This window comes from Panthera pardus, unplaced genomic scaffold (assembly GCF_024362965.1).
Source record: "Panthera pardus isolate Hobbes unplaced genomic scaffold, ASM2436296v1 HiC_scaffold_6, whole genome shotgun sequence".
NCBI lineage: Eukaryota > Metazoa > Chordata > Mammalia > Carnivora > Felidae > Panthera > Panthera pardus.
In genome coordinates this window covers 125,305,236-125,317,606 of record NW_026526991.1, presented here as the reverse complement: position 1 = coordinate 125,317,606, position 12,371 = coordinate 125,305,236, and the positions used below count along the sequence as shown (strand labels likewise).

Here is a 12,371-nt window from a genome sequence, read left to right as displayed (position 1 = left end):
GTGTGTGTGTGTGTGTGTGTTTAAATAGAAATATACACGTGCACACACACACGTAAAGCCACTAAATAACATACGTGTCTGTAGTAGTACACATATGTCCTAATTTTATTAAGGGAGATTAAAAACCCAAATGCAGAAAACCCTGCATTTGGTCAACTATTTTCTAATACATAGTTTTGCTGTTTCCCATTATCAACATGTTGAATAGTATTAATAGAATTCCTAAGTACTAAACTATTATATTCCCCAAAACAAAATCCATTTTGGTTATGCTACATTATTCTTTTAATGTGCTTCTGTCATATTTTACTTAGAATTACTGTGTTTATATTCATAAGACAATGATTTTCCTGTATTGTGGCATATGGTAGGTATCCAATAAAAACTGAGTGGATATTTCCTACCATTTCCTGTTCTGTGAACTCTCATGTTATTTTGTGCATAAATATGACAATCCTTCTTGAGGACCGTACTAATCATCATTATAAAGTAACTTTCTATGACTCTTAAATGCTCTGGCCTTGGAATCCATTCTAACTAATACCAGTTCTGAAACTGTTAGCCTTTGTTTCCATTTGCCTGGTATTTGTCCTCGTTTTTAACCCAATATGTTGCTCATTCAACAGTGTTCAGAAAGTAATCCACCAATATTTCAGAGGATCTACCCTCTGCCAGGCACTGTGCCGAGTCTGCGACAAGGAACAAACCAGACAAGGTTTCTGCTCATGTGAAGTTTATACAGTACTGACTACTAATTCCTCATTTTCTACCTAGATACATTAGCCTGCAGTTTTATTACTAGCTGTCTTTATAACCGAAGAGTCCTGCTCCTGGTTCTAAACCTCCCTGTGATTTTTTGGGCCTGACTGTGGGCAGTTACAAAGGCTGCCCTTCCCACTCCAGACTCCGAACACAGCCAGCACGTCGCAGGCTCTGCGAGCTGTCACAGTCGAGGATGCAGGCGCCCTGGCCAGCACGGTCGTCACAGATTTGCACGTCTAGGTCTCTTCAAGCAGCTCTGTCAAGGCCTCCTTCCCGGAGAAGGTGGTGGAAACCTTGAAGACGCTTCTCCCCACTCTGAATGGTACTCAGCACTTGGCATTCCTAGCCCTCCCCTCTCACAATTTCCCCAAGGCCGGGGCTCCCTGGACGGTGAGCTGACCCCCACATCTGTGCTGACACCCCCGGCTCTCCCTCCGTACGCTGTCGCATGGGGGAAATGCAGCAGGGGGCCCTGGCGGTTCCTCTTATTGCACAGAATTGCTTATACCACCGCAGTAAGTGAAAAAGGCTTCACTCTTTCATTTTCGCCTTGCTGTTTGAATAAAAACTACTCTGACCCCTGAGAGCTCCGCTGTCTTTCCCAGCCCAACTAAGCTCCTAACAGTAACATCAAATAATGTCCTAAAAATCCACACCTTCATTTATCTTTCAAATAGACATATTTTTTGAGTCTCACTGTCCTACTTCAATCACATTATTATCTCTACAGCGCAAAGATTCACACAGTTTTACACATCTGTTTTCTAACCCTAATTTCTTTCCTAACACGGTAGCTTTATTCCTGGGTTCTCTACTTGGATTCATCTCTTGGTTAGATTAAGTGAGTCATTTTCTCAATAAGGGCTCACAGGTACTATGGCTCATGAATTGCCGTAGGTTTTATTTGGGGAATTTCCCCCTCTGTTTCTGTTAATATTTTTTTCCCATTTGTCTTATTGTCTTCTCCAGAGGTTCTAATTACTTTTTTTTTTAACGTTATTTATTTTTGAGACAGAGAGAGACAGAGCATGAACGGGGGAGGTTCAGAGAGAGGGAGACACAGAATCTGAAACAGGCCAGGCTCCAGGCTCTGAGCCATCAGCACAGAGCCCGACTTGGGGCTCGAACTCACAGACCGCGAAATCATGACCTCAGCTGAAGTAGGCTGCTTAACCGACTGAGCCACCCAGGCGCCCCGGTTCTAATTACCTTTATCTTAGATCACTTTTGTCTTCAGCAGTTACCATTCCTTCTGCAAATTGTGATCTGTATTTCTTTTCCGTTTTAATTTGCTTTATTGTTCTCAAGCTCTCTCCTGCACAATTCTGGTTGCAGCCCTGTACACTTTATTTTTTGCCACTCTGACATGACTTTCATTTTTATAATGGTTTTATTTTTCTCCTCTTTTTTTCCCAGACTACTGGTAACTTTTCCAGCCCCAATTATTGTCTTACTGCTTTTTGAACTGTTGTATACATCTGATTGAATTCTTGGGGTTTTTTTTTTTTTCAAGTTTATTATTTATTTTGAGAGAAAGAGTGCACGTGTGAGCAGGGGAAGAGCAGAGAGGGAGAGAGAGAATCCCAAGCAGGCTCTGCACTGACAGTGTAAAGGCTTGATCCCACCAGTGTGAGATCATGAGCTGAGCCAAAATCAAGACTCGGTTGCTTAAGTGACTGAGCCACCCTGGCGCCCCAAGTTCTTGTTTTGAAGATGTGTTATTTAATGCTTAAAGCTCATAGAGGCATGTATGTTTGAAATTTCCTTCTAGTTCTTAATATAATTTTCTGTTGTATATTCTGCTTTTTGTTTACACATCTTACCTTATTTTAAAATTACTATATTAGTATAGCCTCAAATAGGTTCCTGTCTAATTTTTGGGTTTTTTTTTGTTTTTTTTTTTTGCAGAAGGGGGAGGGGCAGAGAGCCTTAAGAGAGAACCTTAAGCAGGCTCCACACTCCGCACAGAGCCCTAGGCGGGGCTTGACTCAGGACTATGAGATCATGACCTGAGCCGAAAGCAAGAGTTGGATGCTCAGCTGACTGAGCCACACAGGTGCCCCTATTATTCATTTTTTGACGCAGGCCACGTGAATGGAGGAGTCTGCTGGGAAATAAAGTGAAACAGATACATGGCTGCCACACCGCTCCCAGGAAGGACCTGCAGTGGCCTCTACCCTAAGGGCTTGCCTCTGTCCAGAGCCTGATCTCGCATTCAGGGCCAGCAGGAAGTCGGCCGCGGTTACCACCGCACTTTCCGCCAGTGATCTGGGTTTTTCAAATGTCTCCTCTCCTGACCGAGAACAAACAACTGCTGGTGCATTTGGTCCTCTTCCTTGCCATTCCTTCCGTCTTGATTCTGCACAAGACATGCAAAGGTTTGCCTGCAGCTGTGCCGTCTTCAGTCAGTTCCGTCTCATTTCCGTGACACTGGACACTATTCTTCATAGGTTTCTTTCTTGTTTTAGCTTACATCTAATCCCTACATTCATTAATAATGGTTTTTCATTCCCTTTTCCCCTTCTTTTCTTCTTTCTATCAGGAAAAGGAATAGAGTTATGTAATAGAAGTATCTTCTCAATGCCACATTTGATCAGAAATCCCAAAGAAAACCATTTACAAGTTCAAGTTCTGTACTGGTCGATAAATTCTTGAAGGCAAAGACTATAGCTTCTTCAGATCTGTGCTCTCTCCAAGGGCTCAATACCCTGCATGTATTAAATGCTCAAATGACCAATATATGTTGTTTTATAAAACTGAAAATCCCTAGAGCCTCTCATCACTCCTAAGTTTTCCATTCAATTTCTACCCCCTTTTGAAACATGACTCTCAGCATAGCTCCTATATATTTGACCTAGACATGATAACACTCTCTCCACATCAGACCAGGGATATAAGGAATACCAAAGAAGAAACTGAAAGCCATAGGAAGGCAAGCTTTTTTCTTACAGACAGACTTACAGAGCTTACAGACAGTGAGCTGGAGGTACCTATCTCCATTCTTCCCTTTTCCTAGCCTTCTTAGATCATAAGCAAATAATATGACTTATTATCATCTATTAAAAGTGGCAGTGAAGTATAATTAGCACTAAAACAGGGCAGAGTGCTAGAAAGCAGGAAGCTACACAGGGAAAGAGAGGCAGAAATCTGCATGGCATTCACTTTGAGTGTCTGGTTGGATATCAACCTATGAGTGCATCAGGGGACATGCCATGAGGGAGGGCAAAGGACTACTGCTGCGAAAAGCACAATTACTGGGGAGCTGTAAGCCAAAAATCTAGGACACCCAGAGTAGGAAGACCTAGTTGAGTACGTGGGCTATTTTATTATTATTATTATTATCGGAGTGTAGTTGGCATATGATGTTATATTAGTTTCAGGCATACAACACGGTGATTCAATGAGGGTTCATTTTTCTCCACATCCTTGCCAACGCTTATTACTATTTCTTGTCTTTTTGATACTAACCATTCTAACAGCTGTGAGGTGATACCTCATTGTGGTTTTGATTTGCATTTCCCTGAGGATTAGTGATGTTGAGCATCTTTTTCTGTATCCATGAGGTATTTAATAGAGATCTAAGAAAGGTCATATCTTAGTAGTGGGATGAGACTAGCCTCACAGTAAAAGCTATTCAAGACCCACTTGAAAAAAATGCTTAAAAACATACCCTGAGAGAATTAAGCTGATCTGCAATTAACTGCCTGTGAGAACAAAATCCAATATTCCTTAAAGGGTTACAACAAACTGGCTACAATGCCAGGCTCCTAATAAAAAATTACGAGAATGCTAAGAAACAAGATAATGTGACCCATAAGCGGGAAGGGGGTGAGGGGCAAGAGGTGGGGGTGGGGAAGTTCATCAGTAGAAAGAAACCCAGCAATGAGAGAGATGATGGAATTAGCAAAGGTTTTAACAGTCAAAAATATCATCAATTTTTTCAAAGGCCTAAAGAAAACAAAAACATGGAGACAAATTGAATACATGAAAAAAGTTAACTGAAACTTCTAAAAATGAAAAAAAATTGAAACAAAAAGTTACGCACTGAAAAAAAATAAGAACTTGAAGATATAACAATATGGCATGTTCCCAAATGAAGCATATAGAGAAAAGGAGAGTAAAAATGAATACCTTCAGTGACCAGCAGGACAATATGAAGGGATCTAATACATGCATAATTTGAGGTAAAGTGAAAATAGGGAACAGAGAAAATATTTGAATAATGGCTAAAACCTTCCCAAATTTGATGAAAACTATAAACAAGAAAAGCACAAGGCCCAAGCAGAATGAATAAAGAAAAACATACAAAAACATATTAAATAACATTTCTGAAAACAAGTGATAGGGACAAAATGTTAATTGTAGCCAGAGAAACATATAATATATTAAGAGAAATGAAAATAAGAATTATTAGACTTCTGATCAGAAATTAAGCAAACCAGGTAAAGATGGAAAGTGCTGGAAAACTGTTTTAATTCATAGAAAATATGAACTTATGAAAACATCTTTCAAAAATGAATGCAACCAAGGATTCAGTGAAAATTCTATTTTACAATAAAGACAAAGTAAAATACTTCTGCACTCACAAAAAACTGAGAAATTGGTCACCTGCCAAATGCTCATGACAGGAAATGCTAAAGGTTCTTCAGGAAGAAGGAAATTATACCACATGCAAACTTTGATTTCAAAAAAAAATGAAGAGTGTTAAAAATAGTAGATGATATGTAAATAAATATGAAACATTTCAGGTCTTTTTAAAACTTTTAATAAATATTTGACTACTTAATCCAAAAACACTAACAATATATTTGAGGTTTTAATTTTTTTTTTTAATTTTTTTTTTTTTAACGTTTATTTATTTTTGAAACAGAGAGAGACAGAGCATGAACGGGGGAGGGTCACAGAGAGAGGGAGACGCAGAATCTGAAACAGGCTCCAGGCTCTGAGCTGTGGGCACAGAGCCCGACGCGGGGCTCGAACTCACGGACCGCAAGATCGTGACCTGAGCTGAAGTCGGACGCTTAACCGACCAAGCCACCCAGGCGCCCCTGAGGTTTTAATAAACATAGGAGTAAAATGTATGACAATAATAGCAAAATATTCTGGAGAGTAAAATGGATGTATATACTGTTGAATTAATTTATGAAGTGCTATATGTTATTTGAAGGTGGGCTTCCATAAGTTAAAGACGCATACTGTAAACCCTAGAGTAGCCACTAAGAAAATAAGACAGATACAAATAGTAAGATATACCTAATAGCCATTAGTGGAGAAACAGACGGAAAAATAGAAAACAAATAACAAGGTAGTAGAATTAAAATAATATTAATAACAAAATTAAATGTAAATGTATTCCAATTAAAAGGTAGAGGTTGCCAGACTGAATAAAAAAGCAAGACCCAGCTATACACTGTCTACAGCAAATCTAATTTAAATACAAAGATATAAGTAGGATAAAATTTAAAGGATGGAAAAAGATAAACATGCAAACATTAATCATAAGAAAGCAGAAATGGCTCTATTAGTATCAGGAAAAGTAGACTTCAGAACAAGAAATACTTCCTAGGGTTAAAAAGGAACATTTCATGATGATAAAGGGGTCAATCACAAAAAAAAATTACAAAGTATGTACACTTAATAACAGAGCTTCAAGATAAAATGAAGCAAAAACCGACAACACCGAAAAAAGAGACACATTTATGACTGTAATTGGAGATTACAACACCCCTGTCTCAGCACCTGATAGAAAAAATCAGTAACAATATAGAAAAATTGAACACTAACAACCAACTTGACCTAACTGGCATTTACTGAGTATTCCACCCAACAAGAAAAGAATACATTCTTGGGGCACCTGGGTGGCTCAGTCAGTTAAGTGCCTGACTCTTGATCTCGGCTTGGGTCATGATCTCAAGGTTTGTGAGTTCAAGCCCCACATGAGGCTCTGTGTTTACATCGCAGAGCTTGCTTGGGATTCTGTCTCTCGTTCTCTCTGCCCCTCCCCTGCTGTGCTGTCTCTCTCAAAATAAATAAACTAAAAGAAAAGTTAAAAAAAAAAGAAAAGAAAATAATACATTCTTTTCAATAGCATATAAGCATTCACTAGACAAAATGAATTCTGGCCTATAACAAAGTCACAACAAATTTAAAATAACTGAAATCATACACAGTATGACCAAAATAAAACAGAAATGAGAAATCAATAACAGAAAGCTATCTGGAAATATCATGAATATTTGGAAAGTTAAACCCATACTTATACATAATGCAGGGGCCAAAGAAGAAATCAGAAGGCAAATTGGAAAATATTTTGAACTGTATGAAAATGAACACACAACATATGACAATTTGTGAAATGTAGTCAAAACTTAGGAAAATTTACAACACTAAATGTTTATACAAAAAAAAGGAAAACAATCTCAAGTCAATCATCTAAGTCCCACTGTAAGAAGTATTAAAAATTTCAATGCAAAGTAAGTAGAAAGAAATAATAAAGATAAACAGAAATTAGTGAAATAGTAAACAAATGAATAATAGATAAATTCAATTGCATCCACAGCTGGTTACTTAAAAAGACCAATAAAATTGGTAAACCTCCAGCTTCATTAGCAGAGGAAAAAAAAGAAAAGAAAAGATACAAATAACTAACATTAGGAATGACATATGGTGCATCACTATCGAGTTCACATGTATTAAAAGGATATAAGGAAATATGAAAAATGTCAAGCCAATACATTTGACAAATTAGATAAAATGGATAATTTCTTCAAAGATCACAAATTTCTAAAACTAAACAAAAAAATAAATAGAAAGCTTTACTGGTATTGTAACAATTAAAGAAATTAAATTCATAGTTTAAAATCTTCCCACAAAGAAAACTCTAGCCCCACATAGCTCCATTAACTCAATTCTATCAAACATTTATAGAGGAACTAATACTTGTTTTTCAAACTCTTCCAAAAAGTATAAGGCTAGTATGACCCTAATACCAAAACCATACTAAAAAGCTGAGGAGAATGTAAAAATATCTAACAAAATATTAACAAATGAAAACAAACAAATTTTTATTACATAAAAAAGATAGTAGATCATGACCAGGTGGGATTTATCCAGGAATGCAATACTGAGTTAATATTCAAAAAAAGTTATTGATATAATCACTGTATTACCAGAATAAAAGGGGAGAATGCTATAATCATGCCAAAAGATGCAAGAAAGATAGCATTTGAAAAACTAAACATCCATTCCTCATAAAAATTCTCAGAAAATATAATAAAAAGAAACTTAATAAAATGCATCTATAAAAAATCTACAACTAACATCATACTAAATGGTGAATGACTGAAGGTTCTGCCCCTAGAATCTAGAAGAAGGCAAGGATACCCAAGGCAATCCTATTTAATCAATACAGTACAGAAGATCCTATACAATGCAATAAGAAAAAAGTAACCCTGATTGGAGGGGAAAGCAAAACTCTTTATTCTCAGATAGTATTTGTGTGTATGTGGAAAAATCCTAAAAAATCAAAGCTATCAGAATAAATTAATATAACAAAGTCACAAGATACAAGGTGAAGGTCAAGAAACACAATTACGTGTATTCTTATATGCTAGCAATAAACAATTAAAAATATATTTTTTAACAAACACCACTTACAATAGCATCAATACCCACAGGTATTTAGGGATTAATTAACTAAAATGTGTGCAAGACTTGTACACTAAGTAGTATAAAATATTGCTGATATAAATTAAAGAACATCTAAATAAATGAAGAGAGATACCATATTCATGGACTGAAAGACTCAATTTTATTAAGATATCAGTTCTTCCAAAACCGATCAGTGCAATTCCAATAAAAATGTCTTTTTTTTTTTTTTTTTTACTCATAGAAATTGGCAGGGTGATTCTGAAACTTACACACAAATGTAAATGACAGTGTAACCAAAATAATGTTGAAAAAGAAAAACAGAGATTCGAGAACTTACACCACCTGAATTCAATACATATTATAAAGCTATAATAATCACAAGAGTGTGCTATTGGTGTAAGGAAAAACATACAGATACTACTGAAGAGAGTCTGGAAATAGACTCACACATTTATGACTTAGTTTTTTAATAAAGGTGTCAAGGAAATTGAGGAAAGGATAATCATTTCAGAAATGGTGCCAGGACAATGTTATATGCACTTGGAAAAAAATAAATGACTGCTACTTCAAATTGCACACAAAAAGTAACTCTAAATGAGTCAGAAATCTAAATAGAAAAGCCAAAACCATAAAATTTCTAGAAGAGGGAAAAATAAGGTAAACAAAGATTTTTTTTTAGAACACATAAAAACGTGACCCAAAAACAAAAAAAAAGATAAATAACATGTGCAATTTGATGAACACAGTTAAGGAAATGAAAAGACAAGTTACAGAACTGGAGGAAATCTTTGTTATATATATTCTGACAAACAACTTGAATCCAGAAAACTTAATAAGCCTTTCAACTAAATGATGATATTACAAACACACCAAGTAATAAAAATTGGGCAAGAAATTTCATCACCGAAGAAAACACAGAAATAGCCGAGAAGTACATGAAACGATGCTCAACATTATTAGCCAGCAGGGAAATGCAAATTAGAATCAGCACGCACGAAAGAATCACAATACCTCTATATGCTCACTGGAATGGCTACAATTTTAAAAACTGACAATATCAGGGACACTTTGGTGGCTCAGTCTGTTAAGTGTCCAACTTAGGCTCTGACCATGATCTCGTGGTTTGTGTTCGAGCCCCGCATCGGGCTCTGTGCTGACTACTCAGAGCCTTGAGCCTGCTTTGGATCCTGTGTCTCCCTCTCTTTCTGCCCCTCCCCCGCTCTATCTGTGTGTCTCTCTCTCAAAAATAAATAAACATTAAAAAATGACAATATCAAGTGCTGTAAGGATGTGAAACAACTGAAACATGTACGTGGATTATGAGACTGTAAGATGGTATAAGCACTAGAGAAAGCAGTTAGCATTTTCTCATAAAATTAAAGAAACCTACTACATGACCCAGAAATTCCAGTTCCGGGTATTCATCTACAAGAAATGAAAACAAAGGTTCACACAAAAACTTGTACATGAGTGTTCATAGCAACTTTTTTGTGATGGTCGAAAACTGGAAACAACCTAGATGTCTAACATCATGTGAATGGACATATACACCGTAGTGTAAAATATTCACTGTACAGAATATGACTCAGCAATAACAAAGAGCAGACTACCGATATGCACAACAACATGGGTGAATTCAAAAAACATTATGTTACACAGAAAAGTTACACCCAAAAAACTCACCCTCATGATTTTATTTGTGATGTATTAGAAATGGAAAATTTAATCTGTAATGACAGAAAGATCAGTAGTTGCCCGGGGTTCGGGCACCAAGGAACACTGTAGGGGATGGGCGTTCTAAGTCTTGATTGCGGTGGTTACGCACTTGTATGTACTGGTCAAAACTCAAACTACACACCTTAAATGAGTGCAGTTTATTGTGTATAAATTATGGCTTCATGAGAAATTCATTGTAAAAGTCGTCACAACAAGAAAATGACAGAAAAAAACAATTTCATATTATTTTTAAAATAACTATTGTTTACTAACACTATTTAAAAATAGCGTTAAATACCTCTGCTGAGTTCATCACGTGTACTTTTAACCTTTAATTTTGACAGGCTTGCTAAAATAAGAAGCATTCAATAAGTAATAGCCAATGACTGCCTCTCTCTCTCTCTCTCTCTCTCTCTCTCTATATATATATATACATACATATTATAGTATGTGACTATTGCTTGAAAGTAAAGAATTAATCAAAGTTTAATGCCATTAGAGAACCATGAATTTAGGAGTCAGACATATTCTTACGTTTCATTCCCTTGTCTCAGAAACCAAAATACTGAACTCTGTCACTCTCACTCTCTTAAACTGAAAATTAAAAATAAATAAAGGCAAAATAGAGCATGCCATCTTCCGACAGAACAGAAAATGTCGATGCCCTTCTCCTAAACTTCTCATTCGTATATAACTTATTCTCCAATTAACACACCAGCAATCAGTATCATACAGTGTTTTTCAATCACGTTTTCCTCGCCATCTACTTATCAAGCAATAAGCATGATTACTCACTTCAATTGTCTTGGCCAGTAACTGAGTGTGAGGAAAATTGTACGCGTACACTTCATTAGCGACAGTGTTTACATCAATGGCAGCCACCACTTGTGCAGGAATACAGCTTTCTGTAATGATAAATGGAATATCTTAAAATGCAAAGTCCTCAGTATCAACGTGTTCACTTTACAGAGAAGTCAAAGTAGCAGAATTATGCAGCGCGTTTCCTCACTAGCCAGAGCTCAGATTTCCGTGGCTGAGCAGGCTGCGGGAGTCGGGCACGAAGTGAAAGACGTGCATACTTCTGGCTCATTACTCTAAACAGCATTCTGAAGCTAAAAATGAGAATTAAATGTTTTAGTCAGTATTTCTGACCTTTGCCTTCCTCACTCCATTAAGATACACACTTACAAGTTAAATAGAAAGTTCTCCTAAGTTCAAACAAACCAAAAATAGGATAGTTAAGTATATTCTTAAAAACTGTATCACGTGGAAGTTTATATAAATAAATTAACTACCATTTGCTCTTCACCTTCTAATGTTAGTATAAAGCTGCTTCCCAATATCACTACAAATGCTTTTAGTTAAATTTGGGGGATTTCTTTAACAATAATATTATTGAGATATAATTTACATTCCAAAAAAATTCACCTGTTTAAGGCATAGGCAAGTTTTGAAATGAAAGAACAGTTAAGTGGTGTCCAAATGTATAAAACACATAGACTAAAAAAAAAAAAATATATTGACAGCCTAGGACAGAATGTAAGAAGAGCAAGGGAAATAATTCCAAGGGCATGCCTTCGCTGCCCTTCTATCTTGCTGCTAAAAAAATAATAATAATAATTTTCAGAATGGTATCAGATTCAGAGTTCTGCTATAGCCCTTCACTGGCAGTCAACAATGAGGCTATGTAAACACACATAGCTGCTGTTAGATTTTGCAATTACCACCCCCTTGCACTCTTTACTCAAACACATGCAAAACTAATCATGTATATATACTGACCTAAATCAGGAGAAAATGTGAAGTTTTAAAAATAATAGTATTTGAGACTTCTGAGGAACACCATAAGAAAAAATATTACAAAATTGCATAATACCTCCAAATAGCTATTTCTTTAATAACCATTTGCTGTTAATAGTTAGCACAGGTAGACCAAATATCAAAAAATGAAAAGAAAATTTAGTGGTGAGAAGCTAGGGCTCATGCAGCAGGCACCAGAAATAAAACCCAGATCATAGAAGATGGAGTAAAGAGGAAGGCTCACACACACTCAGAAAATAATCACAGCCATTCACTGAGGCCTAAGAGTGAAGATGCCAGACACAAAACAAGGGCGTGAATGTCTTTAAGTACATATTTGCTGAAGACACTCGGCCAGGCCCAGCTATCTCCTAGGTATATATCACTGGAAACTCTGAGGTCCGGAGAGTAATATCATATAGCTGACTCCAACCAAGTTTAAA

General features: G+C 36.5%; 1 protein-coding gene across 11 annotated transcripts in view; it reads right to left on the bottom strand.

The window, feature by feature from the left end:
• TRDMT1 (tRNA aspartic acid methyltransferase 1) overlaps positions 1–12,371 on the bottom strand; it is an 83,473-nt gene that overhangs the window by 28,787 nt on the left and 42,315 nt on the right. For 10 of the 11 annotated variants that reach the window (XM_019460664.2, XM_019460666.2, XM_019460659.2 and 7 more), the window contains one exon: positions 10,924–11,033. In XM_019460664.2, coding sequence (XP_019316209.1) covers positions 10,924–10,979 — 56 coding nt within the window. In that variant the 5' untranslated portion in view covers positions 10,980–11,033. Of the gene's footprint in view, positions 1–10,923; positions 11,034–11,137; positions 11,350–12,371 lie in introns of those variants that run through there. The other variant, XM_053895993.1, reaches the window with a different exon arrangement.